Here is a 21,052-nt window from a genome sequence, read left to right on the forward strand (position 1 = left end):
TTGGACTATAATGGAACTAACTGTCATTCAAAATGGTTTGTATAAATATGAAATGTCCTGACATAAATTGCCTTTTCTTGACTACTTGAACCCTGTTTTAAGAATCACATGAATACCGGTATGTTTGTTTGTACAGTACAGTTGTGCAGAATATTAAATATGAACAAACACATGGACATCCAGGCCGCACCAATTTACTTCTCAACTACTCAAGTATAGATTCCGGAACAATGTATATAATAATGCTGACGAGGGTTGCCTACACCAAACATTTCTAACCTATGTTGCTTTCCTCTTCCAGATAGTCGAGAGGTAATTATATATACATCTATAAGTAAAATTATAATCATTCTTAATCCTCTTTATATTACATTTCTTTGGGTGAATATTATCAGTATATAAGAAGGAAAGAGAGAGAAGAGAGGAAAAACAAGAAGAAGAAAATAAAGTGGGGTGTGATTGGGTGTGAAAGGGTGAGCTTGAGGAGTGAGATCTGGGAGGAGTAGGAAGGATGGATAAGAGGATGGTACTATATCAAACTGATAATTTATACAAATTCAACTTGATGATATAGTGAATAAAAAAACATCTGCTTATTCATAAAATATTGATCAGGCAACACTGTTGGTAGCAATGGAGGAGTAGTTTATGGAGAGACGAATATCTACTATAGTTTAGAAAATTTTCCCCGTGTTTCCAATTCTTTTTCAAAGTTTTTCTTTTCCAAATCACCTTTACCGTTTGCAATATATTTTTTGCAAATTGTAGAATTGTTTCAAAGCACAAATCAGACCATTTTATGGTAAGTGACTTGCGCATTTTATAGATATATTCTTTTATAATGAAAATAATTTCATTTTCAGCTTAACAGTTGTCGAGGTTTTCAGATATCAGACCAAAAATAAAGGATTGTTTATTGAAAGAAAATGAGATAGAAAGAGCATCTAATAAAATTCTAAGGCTTTTAAGTAATTTTTTTACTTCACCACATTCCAACAGTACATGTTGAATAGTTTCATTCTCTGAATTAGAAGAATACATAAAGGCGATATAACTAAATGTGATTTGAAGAGAAAGAAGTTATTAGTTATATTATGATGATTAATTCTGTATTGAAGCCATTGCAGCTTGGTATTTTTTGTAACAGTGAAAGGAGCTTTGTATATCATAACCCATGCTGTGTCATCCAAATCAAAAAGTTCATTCCACTTCTTTTTACCGATTGGCTCAGTATTTATCTTGATGAAAATATCATAAAAGTCTTTAGCACCATTTCGATTTCTCACGAATATTTCAATGTTTATTGGTATGTATGGATATGATATTTTACTTTTAGTTATTTAATTGGATGATATGAACTTTTTTAACTGCTGACACAATACTGTGGTACTGAAGGAAATTAGATTTTACTTTATATATACGAATGGTTTCCTGGAAATTGTAAAAACGTCCAGTATTATGGTCTGATATTAAGTCGTTTATAATCAGAATTTTTTGTCAAAGATATTCTTTAGAAAGACTGTTTTGTGGCCAATAAGTATATTTTCATTATACCACAGTGGAGATTTCAACACAGAATTATCAATAAGACTATTTTTTTTCAATTAAAGAATTCAAATGGAACCAGGCTTTAAAAACATCTACCCAGAAAGGATTATTGCATTTTTTAAGACATTTCTGCACATAATCATTGCCGCAATTAACAAGTAAATCAACATTCACATAGTTTTTCAAAATAAGTTGCCATTTAGATGTCGTCTGAAGAAGCCTTCGAATCAAAGACAACTTTAATGAGTTTATAAATGCTTTTAAATTGATCATTTTTAAGCCACCATTTAAATAGTCTTGGACGACAACTTCTCTTTTAACTTATATTTTATAAACCTATATTGATAAAGGAAAAGTATTTAGTAGTGATTTCGTATAACAAGTATTATTCGTATTGCTTTTCACGTTGAATATTAATTACTTTCCTTCCAAAACATTTGGCTTTCTTTATTGATGTTTAAGTCATATAGGTTATTTTCAAAATACTGTTTTCCGATGCGAATTATGGGAAGATAAATGTCACCTGGAGAACGAAAGACACGACATATAACACCAAGTTCGATAACCACATTATGTAGTCGATGTCAGGAAATTGTACAGAAAGAGCTTACCCGTTTTAGCTCCAATCCTCCTTCTAACAAAACTTTTAGCATTCCGATGTTACGCTTGAATACGAGTTCATGTATACAGCTGTCAGGGATCTGAAAATAATATACAGATGCACATAAATAATATATGGTTAGTATCTCCTAATACAAGGTTGGTTTCGGCGGTACTTGTACATGCATAACATAATAATGTGTGTTTGGACTTTCTCATCCATCAGAGTTCCATTTGTGTCATTTTTTCACCAGTAGATTGTCGTACATTTCGTATGCGTTAGACACAACAAAACACAACTAATTGGCATCAGTACAAGACAGAATACAGCCGTTTGATTATCTACAAGTAAATAGTCGAGCAATATTTTGAGACGTCACTAAGTGATAGTAATTTCTTAAAACATTATGACTAAATGAACCAGAGACACACCCATTTTTTTTTAAAACAGTTAACCACACACGAGGTATTAATTGTATAACCTGTTCCAAAGACAATTAGTTTTTGGAATGCGAGTGCCACTGAGTAGTACTTCCTTTAACAAATTTAGATTCGCCATCGAACATTGAATAAAGGAAGATTACACGTGGAACGCCATACACTTATGTATGTCTCTGTATCCGAGGGCAATTTCTAAAGATTTTTACTGGAAGCACATATAAGTGTTCATGCATTATTGCGTGTAATGCATGTTTACAGTCTTGACAATGAAGCAGACCTCTGGTGAAGTAATAAAATTTATATTTCAAAATAAAATTTTACCTTATCAATATACGGAAGCGTATTTATGGCATCAGACAAAAAAATAGCAATCTGCCCCGGCAAATAAATAATCTGCTCGGGCAAAATAATAATCTGCTCGGGCAAAATAGTAATCTGCTAGGGCAAAATAATAATCTGCTCGTACAAAAAATAATAATCTGCTCGGGCAAAATAATAATCTGCCCATGCAAAAAAATGATCTGCTAGGGCAAAAAGATAATAATATACCCGGGCAAATTAACTATCTGGCATAACAACCATACGTACAGGCAATATGTCAAATGGTAAGCTAGTAATAAGCTCAGTAAGTAAAACAGCAAAGGATGGATGAGTATATTGGTGTATATTTCGATCTCGGCTTAGTTAGCCAAAAGGAAATCTTAACATGTTTAAGACAGAATCACGGAATATATATCAGTCAGAGACTAAACGTCAAACGAGCTACACGATCTTGCTTCGTAATGGAAAGGTATGTACCAGACAATTAATAATTAATTAACAGGTATTTATATTACCTACGTATTTGATTTTAAGTAAGTAATGATAATATCATGCCTATATCCTTGCCATCGAGAGTGATTTGCATAAGTTGTATAACTTGTTTCGTAATCGATGTAAAAAAATAAAGTTTATATTATTGAAAGTGCATGTTTTTCATACAGAATAACAAAGAGCAAAAGCGATGTTTGTAATATAATAGCCTGACCAAGTACTTGATGCAGGTCTCTCCTTTTTCGACTTACGGTTATCCCTAACCCTAAACATGAATACTCTTGACTGCATCTACATTATTAGTATTTTTATTTATTTATTTTTACCATTTACTTTTGTGTATTTTTTTCCAGATAAATATGGATACAGTGGCAAAGTTAGGACCCCATAATCAGGAGCTTGCACAGTTTCTTTGTTTGGGAGACCGCATGGATCTTCTTAAGTTTTGTACTGAGAAAAAATCCAGTATTTGGCGAATCGAAGAACTCAAAAAGGAAGAAAAGACATTATGACTCCATTAGAAAGAAAATGATGCTAGCTATAGGTAAACCAAATGATCGTGATGGAGAATCTGACGAGGAAGTGACAAAATCACACAAATGATTGGAAATCAGAATGCGAAAAAAAGAAACTAGGACAGTAGAGATCGGGTGGTACCATGAAGGCGTTAATGTTCGAGGATGCCTTGGAGGTGGGACCAGGAAAATGACTGTGATGCAAACCTACACGGTTGACAAGTTATTTTCAACTCAAAATGTCAGTATAAATGAAAAGTATCAAGTTTAATTTCATGTGGTCGATATTCGTTTCAATTGAATATTCCCAAAGGCGTAGAGTCAAGTGAACATGCGCCCATTTTAAAGATTAAAGTATATTTTTTATGCTCTAGTTTCCTTTTTTTTTTTTTGTTAAATCTCCAATATAACGATAACCACAATCATGTATATCATATCATGTTAAGCATTATGTAAGATGCAACATCGCCGACAGCTTGGAGTCGATGCGATGTATGCGATGACATTAGTAACTACTATGGCAAGCCAATTTAACATTTATTGATGGAGCAAGGTCTATCCCGTATTTAATCGAATTATATAAGATTATATATATATATTAGATATCTTATATCTATATAAGATATCTTATAAAGTATACAAGATATCTTATAAAGTATATAGATCTTATATAAGATATAAGATATCTTATATAGCATATAAGTTATATCATTAATATATAAGATATCTTCATAATTATATAAATATCTTATATAGTATATAAGATATATCATATGAAAATTAAATAAGATATCTTATATATGAATATAAGATATCTCATATAGTATTTAAGATATCTTATTTAATTTTCTATATAAGATATCTTATATCGTGTATAAGATATCTTAATTAATATATAAGATATCTTATATAATTGAAATCTCGTTGCTATATAAGATATTTTATATAGAATGAGATTTCGTAGCATTTAACACCAGAAACTAATTTCTCCCTCGAGCATCATTCGGAGCACTTCGGAACACATTTTAGAATCGTTCGCAATGACAAAGATGCCACTGAATGGGAGAATCAACCGCTGTTTGGTTGCATTCATCGATGTATTGAAAACACAGAAGCAGTTAATTCCCATCACTCTAGTTGTCAATTCGAACATGGCGACAATAAATATATTGGCTATAATGGTGACCTATCTATACATGCATACTTTTGTCTAGTTCAACCAAACGCTTGATACTGGCGTAGCATGCGAAGCCAACAAGAGTCTGGCTGAACGAGTAGTAGTATACGTGTACTTTACCAATCTCTCCCAGGACTCATCGCGGTCCTCACATTCACCTCGTAAAATTGTGGGGACCGCAATGCACCCTGGGAGAGATTGATACTTTACAGCTCTCTATGACTTCCGGGTAGGGAGACTTCATTTCTGGGCCTTTGTTGAAATCTCGTTGCTTTACAAAATATCTTATAAAGCAACGAAATTTTCATTATATAAGATATCATATATATTATATAAGATATCTTATATATTATATAAGTTATATAGATATCTTATATATATAACTTAAATAAGATATCCTATATACGATATAAGATATCTTATATAGGATTAATTAAAATACATATGATATATCTCATATATTAGATAAGATATCTTATATATTAATAAGATATATTATATATCTATATATCTCATATCTATATAAGATATCTTGTATTTCAATCAAGATATCTTATATATGCAGTGAAATTAAGGATCGACTTTGCTCTTTGAATAAATGTCATGTTGGCTTGCCATAAACTACACATAATATACAATCTTTGTTTTACAACCTTCATAGAACTTTCCTTTGTAACGTTCTATTGTAAATAAAATGTCAAAAAGTAATCAATTACATTTCGAAGACATTTTGGGACATTATAAAGCTTACAACTATCGGGGTTTTCACAATGTTTACATTTAAAGATACACTTTTTTTGTGTGTGGTTTTCTAATGTTAGACGTATGTATTAACAGTAGATACAGTTTGTCTCTGTCGGCGATGTTGCAATTGTAATTATCATACAAGACATCATTCATGTAGTTTTTTTTTTTTTATAATTTTTTTTTTTTTTTCCATGTTTTCCCAACTGTGAGCGTATGATATACTAGTACTATGAAATTCAGGACTTTTTGCTCCATGTTTCTTGCTTTCGCATGACTTTCAATAGGTTCAATTATTTAATATTGAGATATGTTCAAAGAATATTCTGCCTTATACTCAAGAAAGAATTTCTAACTCTGCATCCATTTTTATTATGTTCCAACGAAGCATGTAATGTAAGGAGATATACATGTATGAAGCATATATTGTTATAAGTTGAAGCATGCCTTAATCTTCATTCAATTAATGTTTACTAATATGTTATTTTAAGTAAAAAGAACTTCTCTTTTTGATGTGTTTATTTATCATTTTTTGTCAACACAGCATCAAAATCAGGTCCAAATTGCTACGGTTATGACACATAAAATGGTTAATTGTCACTTTTACGTAACGACCACAAGCAATGACCTTTGCATAGATTCTTTATAGAAAATGAAGATCGGATCTAATTTAGTTTCTCAGATTAATATATGATTTGTGAAGCTTCATATCCAGTGACTGGGCAAGACCAGTCCATGTTCTGCCATTAAGATACAGGATATTTCAAATATGTCTCTATCACAGGGATGGCTCTCCTGTAAACACATCCAGATTCACACTCACGCACGTCTTCTCGATTGATGGGTACAAGTTTGTCTTCTGCTTGGTACAACTCCGGTTGGGAATGCAAGAGCATAGGACGTCCTCCTTGGCTATTTGTCTTTCTGTTTGGCCGCATTCTATGAGAGTTCCATGGAATATTGAATCTGATCTAGATCATCCTAAAATGTGAATAGCATTCATAAAACAAAGTAATGAAAGTACTTATGTGAAGCGATTGTTACCGGTAAAGAAATGCAGCCAAAATGATGTGAATCTATGTATTAATACATTTGTATATATAATCAACTGAAGTGGGACTCAATATTCTTACCAAACGTATACAAGTTCTTTAAATGCTTTTCACTTGGCGTATGAATATATCAGATATGGTAAAAATATAGTCTGTGGTCATTTTTCATTATATTAAAAAGCTGGTTCACAAGTCATGTCAGAAAAATATAATCATTTTGGCCTATGCTCTGTGGAATATCAAATAACCCTTTTTCTCTTAGATATTGTTATAGATGTACATGTTATTACCGGAAAACGACTGTAATTACGACGATTCTGGTTATCTATCACACAACGCTTGAATGACAGTTCCCCTAGTTTTCTGGGGATAGATACTTCCTTATTTTAATTACCTGAATGATTTCCATGAAGCAAAATCTAACCAATTTTGTGTCCAATTGATCTCCTATGAACTCTCCGTCTTCTTTCAATATGTGCAAAATATCAATGTAATACTGCACACAGTTTTTTCGAAGAAATTCCCCACCATGCCTCTATCCTTTGGTTTGTGACGCTGGTACCAGAAATAAAGCTTCGTTCTCCGGCTAATCTGTCCGTGTCGTGTCTCCGTAAGAATGTTTGTGCTGTTTTAATATGAATGTTTTCAGTTCCCATGTCTGCCCTTATTTTCCTTGGACAGCCATCCATTTCCATAACAGCACGCATATAGTGTCTCAGTATTACTTTTGGATTATTGATTGTATGATATGCTTCTAACCATGTAATATTTCTGGTGAAACCATCAATTCACCCACTAATAGCGATGGCGAAAGGTTTAACCTCATCATACCCATCAACATGCCAGATTCCATTCTGTTCATTGCTGCGATTCTGACGACGAACTAGCCTGTGTTTTCTACGAGCTTCAACACCTTCGGGGTCTAAGAAATTGAGAATTTCACAGACAGATTTGTGGGTTATAACTAGTCCGTGTTGTAAGCATTTGCTTGTGCATCTACCGGTAGCCAACAAGCTGGCCAGAAGTTTCCAGTTGTTCTTCGATAAATAAAGCAACCGTCCATATATCCGTTTGTCTGCTTCGTCTTCTCAGTTTTTGCTTCCTTAATAGTCTTCGTAAATGTCTCTGACTGATATATATTCCGTTATTTTGTCTTAAACATGTTAAGATTTCCTTTTGGCTAAAGCCGAGATCGAAATATACACCAATATACTCATCCATCCTTTGCTGTTTTACTTACTGAGCTTATTACTAGCTTACCATTTGACATATTGCCTGTACGTGTGGTCGTTATGCCAGATAGTTAATTTGCCCGGGTATATTATTATCTTTTTGCCCGTGCAGATTATTATTTTGCATGGGCAGATTATTATTTTGCCCGAGCAGATTATTATTTTTTGTACGAGCAGATTATTATTTTGCCCGAGCAGATTATTATTTTGCCCGAGCAGATTATTTATTTGCCGGGGCAGATTGCTATTTTTTTGTCTGATGTCCTAAATACGCTTCCGTAGGAATACCAGGAAATTCTTGTTGAGTAGTCACAGCACCACCTGTTTTATCAGGGATACTGGACACTAAGGGCCTACCCTAACTTCCTCTCCAGCCACCAATGTGACAGGCCCAGTTACCAAGTCAGACTTTAAATAAACAACAAGAATTAGCTTCCCAAAAAAAATTTAAGAAGGTTACCATACAGCATTATTTATTAGGAAGCGATGATATGAAAGCTCGACGCATTGTTCTGTTCACAGTTAGCTGCCATAGTTCTTATAATAATTCATTTTCGAAGAATGGTGCTTTAAATGCTTTTGCATTCAATGTAAAAGAAAATCAGCTTCATGATATTCATGAAAGGGCCACTAGGCTACTTTTCCGAAACAAGAAAAATAAAAGTTTTCTTTAATACAATTATAACATAATATGGCCAAAGATGAGGTTACACCACCAAAGAGATGTTAAAGTTTTGCCGTCTGGCGCAGAAATAGTCAAATGAGGACGTCGGAAAAAATAATACGACCTGCGTTTTGAGAAAAGAACGTTTTTTGTTTATTTCAATAAAGTTGTTCAGAACGTGCAGTGGGCCTTGACCAGACGTATCCAGTAGCAAAAAGACACCCCAACCACAGGTCAGACAGGAGCCGTAAAGCAGCAAAACGAACAGCCGGAAGCTAACCTCCACCACACACTCAAACAAAAGAATTACAAACCTAAGCGTTGTAATTTAAGGCTACCCTCGGCCTGGTTCAAAAAGAAATACAAACGATAACTTACCAGTACTGACAACCTACCTCGGGTGTAAGGAACCAATAAACAACGCGCAGCGATGGTACAATCCATGAGAATAAGGCAAGGTACCCCCTCGTTCCAACACTACAAAGAATAATATTCGACTTACTTGTTTTTGGCCGCCTAAATTGGCCGGCAAGGTTCCCGCAGTGGTGAGGATAAAGATTGGATTAAAGGAGTGATAAACAATCCGCTCAGCGAATAAATTATTTCCTTTCCCCTTTTTGAGAACGCAGTCCCGCCCGCCGCGATATTATTTTTTATAAAAAGTGAGAATATGTCAACACAGACAAAACCGTAGAAATTTTGAACTTATTACTTCGAAACGGCGGATTTTACAAACTAATACCACTTTGTAAATGACATTAAACAAAAAAAATATCCAAACCAAAGAGCTATTGGGGGATAGATAGTATTTTAAAAAAAAAAATAGTCTGGATAAGTTTTTATATTAACACAAAAGGTAATTCAACCTATTTATATTTTTTAATAATTTAATTACTCATTGACTGTTATACACACGCCTTCTTCTCTTTACAACCTTCATTACAAAACCTATCTCCGTCACCTTACCTCCGACTTTTACTTTCTTTCTTTTTAAAAACTTTAAACTTCTGATACTCGTTTATAATTTCCCTTACTTAAACTTATCTGAACATAATTTCGAGTTTCCAAGAGAGTTGTGTGTTAGTTAGCTATAATACTGAAGATGATAATTACAATCGTTGACAGATTATTTAAGATGATTTGTTTTAAGATGTTTATGTGGTCAGAAACTATTCAAAAGAAGGGGTTTGTGTAGTGATTTTGAGAGTATAGAGTGCGTTATTAGAATGGCTATATGTTTAGGAAAGAAAGAAGTTTTATTTAGTGTAAAACAGGGAACATAGTTTTAGTCAAGTTCATCTATTCTACTCTAGTACGGAGGCCTTTGAGTACGGTAGGCTGTGTAATAGTATTCTGGTAAAGGTTTACGCATCTCGCTTTGGTTTGTAGAAAGCACCTTGCCATTTAAACGTTATAGTTAACGGAGACACTGAAAGTCAGTTGTTTACACGTAGTGGTCATCTTGGTAAAGATGATTGCGGATATAGCCTAGGTACATATAAGGTACATGTTGAGCACGTTTGAGGTAAAATGTTAAGATTGGTCAATAGAACAATTTGGTAGTTAATGATTTTAAATTGTTCGTGAAGCGGTATAAATAAATGTATGCGCGTTTCATATTCGAGAGTTTCCTGTAGTTTTAGAAGTAGGTGGAAGTTGTAAATAGACTTGTGTGAATATTGTGTTATGGGATTTTATACTGTTGTTAACTTATGTTCTTCGGATTCACTGTGGATTAATAAAGTTCGGAACTATAACCATGTTGTCAAGTCATTTATCGCACGACATTTCATCCCAAAAAGAACTCATAAACGTTACAAATGCACATTAACAAAACCTAACTCTTGATGCACAACACTACTACTACTACATGTCTCCTCAGACAAAGGCATTAGGCTATCTGATATCAAAGAATGAGAACCCCAGTATGTCGCAAAATCTTCGCAGGTTTCAATTGGTAATATCACTAGTAAGTGAAACAAAACCTTCAGAGAGTACTTCTCCAAGACACTACCAAACTCTGAGCTCTTAATATCAACAGACAATTAAGAACACAGAAGGAACTGACTGTTAAAGCATTTGCTCCTTACTCTGGAGAGAATAACATTCAGACATTACATGCCCTACTTTCTTGCAGTATTTACAAACAGGACCAAAAGGAAACCCCACACCTGCCCTATGACCTGTTTTAGAATCAGATTTACTCTTATTAACATAATTTAAGTTTGTAGTTAATGATGTACTACATACAATAATATTCTGAAAATGTACTCATTTCATAATTAATGGGACTTTATTTATTGATTTAATCATAAAAAAAAATTATCCAAACTATTTATTTTCAAAATACACGGAAAAGTTAGGAATAGTCTGCATATGTAAAAAACGCAGTTATCGGTCCTTTTTGGTAGTCACGTGGATTTCATTTATGTTCTACATTAATACCTTTCGAAAAGTTCTCTCGGTGCACTCTTTTCCGTATATTAGAACACTTCCAACATTTGGTATGATATTTTACAAATATAACATTTTAATGAGGTCGATAATGGTTATATCGACCAAAAGACAAAAATATTTACAGAGGACGTATTCCGAGGTGTGCGATGTTTTTTTCTGTGGTATAACCATGTATTGACAGAAATCAAAATGCTGTAATTTTTTTTGGATTTTTACATTTTGAAATGAGTGTGAATCTAAATAAACATCGCATTGTAAATTCTGCTTTGTGAGTCTACATGAGTTATTGGAAAGGGTGTGCCGACCGACCCTCTTTACGGAAGGGGCTTAATGCTTATCTACCATAGCAACAGTAACGATAATGAAAGCGAAAGTAAAACTAGAGAAAGTTAAAAAAAAAGTTAAAAAGTTCCGAAATGTTGAATTGTCACCATCGTATAGAGTGAGGTTGGTTTACACTACTAAAAAATAATAATGCATGTGTACATGTGTGTACAAAGCAGTGACGCAATCGTTTTCCGTTTGAAGTGTGCAGCGGGGTAAAGGTGACCACATTTGAAGTCCGTCGATCGTGGCGTAATAGCGCGTGTGAGCTGTATTTTCCCTACCCAGGTAAAAGACAGAGTTAGCAACCGCGGGATAACGCGGTCAAGTATGGGAGAAAGTCTTTTCTTCTATGTGACATGACATGGACAAGTCGATTGATATGTTGCTAGATACCATTGATATGCCACACTGGTATCTTTTTCGAACCAATTACTACATTTTTACTTCTCGACAAGCTGAAAATGAATATTGATATAATGTTTTTGCCATATTTATACACTAGTTCTGGTTTTAGAGACACATGTGTTATGCGTCAATTGCTCGCAAATTAAATGCAAAACAGACGTATTACAACCGGTTTGATCAGTATTAATCTTTAATGAGTTTTATACATGTGCTCATGGTGTCTTCTTTAGCATCACAACTTCACAACTGCCTTACGATGTCTTCACGTACTCGTGTTGAGTTCTTAAGGCCATCGGATAGCTTCGTGTTCCCTTAGTATTGCATTCGATTATAAACGAAGGAAAGATCAAGAACACGAGAACTGTCCTGATGTCCTCACGAATGCCTTACGAAAAGGCAAGATGGACACACGAATTCAACACGAAAATGAACCTTGGTTTGGTATTGGAGCAATTTTTTGGTATGCCAAACATTTGGGCGTCACTCACGAAGCTATAGCCGAAACCAGTAAAACTTCCTCGGTTGTCATACGATAGCTAAAGATGGCCTCACGAATGCCCCGATGCGGCCACAATCAGCGCCGAATTTGAACACTTTCATTGTTGTGCGTCCATCCTGTGTCAAATTCGGGACAGTGTAACGCTAGCATCAACTATTCCTATTATAGATGACATTCAAAACGAAAGCAAATTGTCGGCTATTTTCTTGGCTTTGCCCGAAGCGAACCGCTTCTTTGATATGCAGGAAAGATTCATTCATTAAACCGAATGAGGGGTGTACTCCTTTACACTGCCGTGGCAAATATATAAACTTCACAGAACTTACCCGGTTTACGTCCCATCCTCCTTCTACAAATATCTTCAGCATCTCATCGTGGCGCTTGTATACGACTTTTAGTTATAAACAAGTCAGGAATCTAAAAATAAGATACAAGACTATATGTAGCTGTTTTGTTGAGTATCTTTCTGTTAGAAATATGACTTAGTTAGCTTTTGTTGCCAGATATTGTTTGGTGTCATATCCATAAAAAAAGCTTTTTTTTTAATTTCATTTTGATGGTTGCAATAAGCAAATTAATAAACTGGGCTTTCTCATATCGACTTAATTTTTTCAAATGATAACTTTCATCAGAATAAAGACATTGTGCCGCTTATCGAATAGTTTTTTTTCTAATATAGATTTTTTAAGAAATAAACAAAGTTAAATCATGACATTAAATCAATATCGTGGTGTGGCTTGGGTTTGAGCTATTATGAATCAAAGATTACCTAGTTGATATCAATCGTGATTTTACCGGAATTTCACCATTTTGAGCATACACATGACAAACAAAAGCAGCATTTCGCACATTGGTTGTCTGATTCATATGAATAATAGCAAAACTGTCAAAAACGATGAATTCTTCAAGAAATAATACTATATCACACACTTAACCCATTATTTTCACTCAGAACAGATGTATATGTTACCCCTTCCCCCTTAATTTTGAAGATGAGTTTCCCCGTATTTTACCAATTTTGGCAGATTCAACGTTTCACAGAAAAGGTTCTGAACACTATTTTTTAAACAAAATTTGCAGTACAAGAGAATGAAAGTTGCAGTTACTAAAACTATCATAAAGATATAGGGCATTAGTGTGATTGTTTTTTTGTCATGATACAGCATTTTTCACATTTCTTACTAAAAAATAAATCACTTTATCTTCACTTCAATGTAAATGTACATTTTTTTATCATGCTGTTCTGTTAAAATAGTTTGAAGCGGAATTTCAAATTTTCAAATCGCAACTAAGATATGTTTTACTGTGAAATAGAAAACATTGTGTAAATATTACAGTTGAAGACGATTGTTTAAGATTGCAAATGATATCGAGGTGGCAGATAAAATATAATAGTGCCCGTTAGGATAAATCTTTAATTGTTGATTAATAAAACCCAAATCTTACATGGTCAGAGTAAGATGTTTTTTTGAATGACCCAACAACATGACGTTTAAACAGCACAGTTCGCTGTCAGGAAAGTGTACGAAAGAGAGCTTACCTTTTTTAGTGTCCAATCCTCTTTCTTTACAACAACTTTTAGCATTTCGATCTCTCCATTGTGTGATCGAGTTCATGTATACAAAATGTCAGGAATCTGAAAGTTATTACAGCACAAGGATATATGATGCTGTTTTTTGTTTCGCTTTTTTCTGTTGATAAATATGACTAATTATGCTTATTGTTCATAGAAAATAAAACAAACCATATTTCATTTCATAACTTGAATAAGACAATATTGTATCATATTTTTTTTTTTAACTTGTAACTGATCCCATCATTAAAATGCGATGGTCTATGCGTCAAACATCTGCTCAAATGCAAATTACATTCATGAAATGAAAACAGTAAAGGAAAGCATTTTAATGTATCGACAACGGTATAATTTATTTATAAAGCGCAAACGTAAATTTAGAGACAAAGGCGGGACATGTTTGTACAAAACAATATTCAAATTACAACTTTAATTTCACATCATAAATGTATTATTTGGTATCATTGAGATTGTATTGATGAAGAAAAAACACAATGAGTTGGTGATTTTATATAAACGGGCATTCCTCGTTATGCTTTCAGATGCTAATATATGGGAAGATAAATGCCACCTTGAGAACAGCTGATTCCACACAGCGCGCTATGTATGCTGAATTTGTTGTCCAGCTATAATTCATCCCCCCAGTAATGGCAACCAACTACATATAGCTCAAAGCTAATATTGATATTTAAAAATGATTTTTTTCTGTACTCAGAATTGGCTCGTCATGTATTGAAATACAATTTATACATTTATACATATCATAGTCATATCATTTATAAATAATAACGTTTATGAATATATATAAAAAATAACTAAAATTAAGTAAATGAAATAAAACAAAGAGTTGTTTAATCTTAAATGTAGTGAAATTAGTATTTATTAAATTGTGCTGTTAATGTCTTGTCTAATATTTATCTATTTATGTTATATTTCGTGCCTCTGGCACGGAGCCATTTCATCATCGTACTTTTTTTCTGTCGTATTATTTTTTCATACTTTTATTTTCATTTTGGCATTAGATTGTATTCTCCTCATGTATACTCTTTCATTCTCTATCTCACTTTACTACAGCTAATAAAGAAGTTTTGTTATAATATTATATCTTCTCTTACTCTCTCTCTCTGGACACATTCATTTATTCCCATTCACTCTCCCTCTATTAGTCTTTCTGTGGGGTGCCAAGTTAATATTGTAACAGTGTTAGTTGGTGAATTTTGAATATTTACCAAATATATGTATACTGTACTGTACTGTATATTTAAAAAAAATAAATAAATGAAAAAATAAACTTTAAGGTTGAGAACATATTTCCAGTATGAAAAAAAGATTGTTTCCAGCGATTGGGAGTCCCCTACCTGCATGGATAATCTAGTCTTCACACAAGAAAAAGAACCCAAAGAAAAAAAAACACACACACACAAAAAAAATCCGGGATTAGCGATTATGGTTGGTTTTGATTTTACTATTTTATAAAAATTCTTTTTTTTTTTTTTTTTTTTAATTTTTTTATCTATCTAGATTATCTATATTTTAGGTTCTGCTGTTGTCATTAAATTTCCGTTCTTGTTTAATAATGGCTAAAGAAAGTATAGTTCTTAACGTCCTATCTGATGAAGTAGGAATTACGTGTTGATCTGTTACGGGAACCGATTATATTGCGCCTCGCCGTGCACGGACAAGTGTGACTAGGTCGTCTGGTCACGATCGCGACCGCACGATCATGTAATAGCTCGGTGCTTGGTTAGAATATCAGATATGACATAAACTAGCTACCAGTATAGCCTATGAACTTAAAATGCATGAACTGTTTTATGTTGGGTAACATGTAAGATAGCCTAATGCTTTCATCTTATTATCTATGATACGCGTAATATATAATACCTACAAGAAATTTAGGCCTAGTTATTTTGTCATAGCGAACCAACTAAACACACATACTTTGCATATTTTTTATTAACTTAGGTCCTATTTATTGCATCGAATTGGCTGGTTCTCGGCGCAGGTGCTAAAAATAGATGTGTGTCATATGCCCGAGTTTGTTTACATTTCGCGTACACGTGTCACTGCATATATCCTACATGTAGGTTTCATTGTGAAAAACCCTTGGTCTATATAGAGTCTATTTGCACTAGGCCAACTGCGAAATTTTGTGATATTGTCAAATGTAATAACAAAAAGTGTGTTTAGAATATATATTTTTATCTGGTATGTATTGGAGTCATTAAAAACAAGGGGGAAAAAATAATTTGACACATTAGATCTCGAGGCAAACGTTAACAGCAAGGTGCAACTTGCGTTTCCCAAGGGTTGGGGATAGCCCTACCAGCGAGGTTTGCTCAATATGCACCATCAGTTAATTGTAAACAAACTACAATGTATTTGTAAAATATATATACATTGTCGTTATATTTAAGTCAGACCAGAACATGATGATATCCTTAATTCTATCATCTCTATATAGGATTTAAGGTTACCACAGGTATCATATACAGCATGTTCAAGTTAGATTACTGTGATTTTCCGTCATGGACTAGGATTTAATGAATCGCAATATTTATGATGTTTTTTGTTTTGTTTTGTAGGACTGACATTTCTAGGATTATCCGAGTTTGAAGAATTTGTGCGTCTGAAAAATAATTCGAGGATTGATTATGTGACTGGCTATCAAGACTTCTACGGTTTTGTCGATATGGTTTCTAAATACATTAATGATGTCTATGCTATTTTTCTTTTTGTGACTTATGTAGTAGCATTTATAAATAATTAATCATATGATTGTAAGTAAATAATTAACTTCATAATATTCTTTTAATTCTATTTTATATCCTATGACGAAGTATTTTAGGTTGAACATATTTTTTTTGTATCCGAATTGTTCAAAGAGATTGTTTATTTTTTGCTTAAATGATGTTAATATTTAACATGTAATGAAAAAATGATTGTAGTCTTCAGTTTCATTGCATATATTGCATAATTGATTAGTTTCAATTTTCCATTGATGTAAGATCTGTTTTGTTGTTAGTATTTTATGTAATAGTTTCCATCTGTATTGCTTAAGTTTATTTTCATGCAGGTAATTGAATATGAAAATATTTGTACATTTTATCTGGTATTCTTCAAAGTTTTCTTTGAAAATGTTGTGCCAGTATAAATATGCAACTGGTTTTTGTGAGTTTTTTTTGATGAGAAGATTATATGTATCTTTGTTGTTTACTTTGTCTATTGGTTTGTTAGAGATAGTTATTTTCTTTTGTGGTCCATTGTTTATTTTTATTTTTTCAGGGTTAATGTTTTCACTTTTGATTTTGTTTATCCAGGATTTTGGTATAGCATGTTTTATCATTGCAAACTGTGCTATCCAGTTATATCTATTTTGCAATTTTTCATAAATGAACTTTGCATCAATTTCATTTCGGGTGTTAAGTAGATCTTTTATTGTAATTATGTTGGAATATATCCAGTTTTTGAAACACAGAGTATGGTTATTGGTTTGTATGTGTTTATTGCCCCAGATGATTTGAGATAGTACTTCAGAAGCTGACTTTGGCTGGATGATTGTTGTAGGTTTTGTTTTTGTTCAAACCATGCTTTCATGATGTCATGGTAGAAGGGAGATAATTCAGTTCTTTTCTCAATTAGTTTTATATCATTAATATTGAAGTGACATATAAACATGTTTGGACCAAAGTAGTTAAATTGGTTTATTGGGATTATCTTCCATTGGCAGTCTTCCTTAGTACATATTTTCCTTATCCACCCTATTCGTATTGCATTTACATACGAGTTGATATCAATCATTTTCAACCCTCCCTCAATGTTACACCTTATCATTGTTTTTCGTTTAACCTTTTCTCTCTTTCCTTCCCATATGAAGTTATATAAAAGTTTTTCAGTTTCTGTGATGAATTTTAGTGGTGTTTCCAAGACAGAGACAGAAAATGTAAGCTGTGGTAGTAATAGAGCTTTCACTATTTGTATTCTTCCTATTATTGTCAGTTTTCGACTTTGCCAAGCATGTAAAAGTTTTTTGATTTTTTCTGTTATTTCTGACCTATTTCTTTCTGTTTCATTTTTGTTTAGTCCGAAGTAAATACCTAGTGCTTTAATAATTGTTTCTGACCATGATATTCCTTCAAATTCATTTTCCACTGTTATTCCCAATTTAAGCCCTTTTGATTTATCTCTGTTTAATACTAATCCCGAATAAGATCCAAAAATTTTAATCCATTTGATAAAGGACTGTTTGAATTTAAGCTTTTCCATGGTGATAAATATGAAGTCCCATTCAATGGTATCAAAGGCTTTTGCGAAATCTAAGAATAGTATTGTTCCTTTAATATTATATTTTTCAATATTATCAATTATATCTTGTATAAGTCTGATGTTGTATCCAATGTATCTTCCTTTTATAAATCCATTTTGATCAGTGTTAATTATGTTTGGTAGAATTTTTTTTAATCTTTCCGCAAGGCAATGTGCTAGAATTTTGTAGTCTACATTTAGAAGCGTGATTGGTCTCCAGTTGTTTAGATCAAAAGGGTCATTTTTCTTGTATATTAAGGATAACATGCCTTTTCTTTGAGATGATGATAGCATTCCATTGTTGTAACATTCGTTAAAAACAGTTATAATGAGTTCCTTTAAATCATACCAAAATTCTCTATAAAATTCCACAGTGAGACCATCTTGTCCAGGTGATTTATTTTGTTTCATTTTAAAAATAGCTTTTTTGCACTCTTCTTCGTTTATTAATCCTTCACATATGTTGCTCTCTTCATCACTTAGCGTTTTTTCAAAGGTTGTGTTTTGGATGTATTCTAGTATCTGTTCTATGTCTATTTGTTTTGAGGTGTAAAGTTTTTGGTAGTATTGATGAAGTCTTTTAAGAATTTCTTTTTGTGAGGTTACCATCATGCCATTTTCAGTTTTTATTTTATCCATTGTTTTGAGCATTTGTCTTTTCTTCTCAAGGGATAAGAAATATTTAGTGTTTTTTTCTCCTTCTTCAATCCATTTGATTCGTGACCTTATTTGAGCCCCTAAGGCTTTGTTTATATAGCATGTCTCTAGTTTGCTTTCAATTTCTTCTATTTCGATTTGGTCGGATTCATTACTTTGAAGTCTTTTAAGTTTATCTTCCAGTTCTGTAATATTGCATTTTTGATTTTTTGCTAGATTTTTGCTAAATTTTATACTCATTTCTTTTATTTCAATTTTACATAGATCCCATATTTTCCTAATGTCTGATTTTTTTGTCTTCCATTCCTCTAAGTGTTTTTTAATGATATATTTTATCATTTGTATGTAGGCTTGATCTTTTAGCAAGCAGTTGTTAAGTTTCCAATAGCCTGGCCCTCTTTTAGTAGATTGTATATTAATTATTATGGAGACTGCCTGGTGGTCAGTAGTCTTTATTAGAGCTGGTCTTATGTCTGTTTTGATTACTTTTTGTAACATTTCTTTAGAGATTAAGAAGTAATCAATTCGACTTGCTTCATTGTTTGTGTTTTTTCTTCGCCATGTATATTGTTGTCTGTTTGGATTAAGTATGCGCCATGCATCTACAATGTTGTTATCTTTTTTTAGTGTTTTTAGGCTTTGAACGGTCTCTTGGATTTTATTTACTGATTTCCTGTCTTGTATAGATTGTGTTTCATTCCAATCTCCCCCTATTATTAGTAGTCCTTGGTTAAAATTTTCAATTTTTTGTTTTACTTTTTCAAAAAACGTGTTTCTATTCTTTCTGTCATTTGGTGCATATACATTTATGATTGTGTATATCTGATTATTGACTTTGATATTTATCATAAGATATCTTCCTTCATTGTCCTGTATCGCGTTTAAAAATTCGTATCTAGTGTTTTGTTTTATAAGTATTGTTACTCCTCTACTATTGCTTGTTCCAAAACTATGAAAGGCTTCTCCTTGCCATTCAGCTTTAATATCTTTTTCATTTTTCTTAGTAAAATGAGTTTCCTGTAGAAGCACCACGTTTGCTTTTTGTTGTTTACACCATTCATATAATCTATAACGTTTTTGTTTTTCTCCTAACCCTTGTGCATTTAGGGTTATAATATGTATTTTGTCAACTATTTTGATGTCTTAATAAAGGATGAAATGTTATCTATTCTTTGGTTTTCTTTGCTCTGGACTGCCATTGCTCTGCAGGTGAAAGAGGACTTCTGACATCTGCACTTACACTACTGGACTTCTGACCCCTACTTGGAGTTGCTTTTACAAAGCGATCCAGAGTATCCTGTCCGTCTTGTAGGTCGTTGCAGGAATTGCCAGACTTCCTCTTTGCCTTTGCCTTTGCCTTTTTCTTTTCCTTATTTTTTGAGTTTACAGGTTCAGTATTGTTCCTGAAATCAAGTGTTACTTGAGAGTTGGAACATCTTTTTTGGTCTGCTTGGTAAGAGGTATCGTCTTCCTCAGTCACTGGAATTTTGGCTTCCTTTTCAGAGTCCGAATCTGATTGACTATTTTCAGAGCTGTCATCGTCTGATTCAGTGGGGGGTGTACATTCTGCTTGTACGTGTCCAGGCAGTTTACATTGTCTACAGACTCTTTCACTTTTACAGTCTTTTGTGAAATGACCTGTAGCGAGACAATTACCACATTTTGTGTTTTCATTTGGTTGACCTTGGTGTTTCAAAACTGCACGATGTATACCCATGGTCATCACCAATGGGAGTGGGAACGACAAGTTCCTGATCCGTTGGATCCTATCCCCATTCTCAGTTTTTCTCTATACAAGCTGACCAATTCACAGGTTGTGTCTATATGGGATATGGCCTGTTTTATTACTTTATCTTCAACATAGATGGGGATGTTTTTAACCCTGACCTTCACCGCGTCGTCATCATTGTACATGTAGCTACTGGTTGGGTTGTATTTATAAATTGGTATGTTACGCTCTCGCAGTATTATTCCATTGATTATTAGATCGTTTTTTAAGTCGTTGCTGTCGACATATATGCGCCAGAGCCCGCCGACTCTTTG

At 33.2% G+C, this 21,052-nt stretch overlaps 1 protein-coding gene and 1 long non-coding RNA gene across 2 annotated transcripts; one reads left to right on the forward strand and one right to left on the reverse strand.

Annotated features, from left to right (window-relative positions):
- Positions 1–3,130: 3,130 nt before the first annotated feature.
- LOC138306457 (uncharacterized) lies at positions 3,131–4,283 on the forward strand. The gene is made up of 2 exons (XR_011205868.1): positions 3,131–3,379; positions 3,756–4,283. It is a non-coding gene; the product is annotated as an uncharacterized lncRNA (long non-coding RNA).
- A 15,891-nt stretch (positions 4,284–20,174) lies between these two features.
- On the reverse strand, positions 20,175–20,726 carry LOC138305789 (uncharacterized). The gene has a single exon (XM_069246057.1). The coding sequence runs from the start codon at positions 20,724–20,726 to the stop codon at positions 20,175–20,177; it is 552 nt and encodes a 183-aa protein (XP_069102158.1).
- Between the last annotated feature and the right edge of the window lie 326 nt (positions 20,727–21,052).

Source organism: Argopecten irradians, chromosome 13 (assembly GCF_041381155.1).
Source record: "Argopecten irradians isolate NY chromosome 13, Ai_NY, whole genome shotgun sequence".
Classification (NCBI taxonomy): domain Eukaryota; kingdom Metazoa; phylum Mollusca; class Bivalvia; order Pectinida; family Pectinidae; genus Argopecten; species Argopecten irradians.

What these genes read in the sequence shown, in the direction of transcription:
- LOC138305789 (XM_069246057.1), bottom strand. Translation starts at nt 20,726, where the DNA reads ATGGGTATACATCGTGCAGTTTTGAAACACCAAGGTCAACCAAATGAA.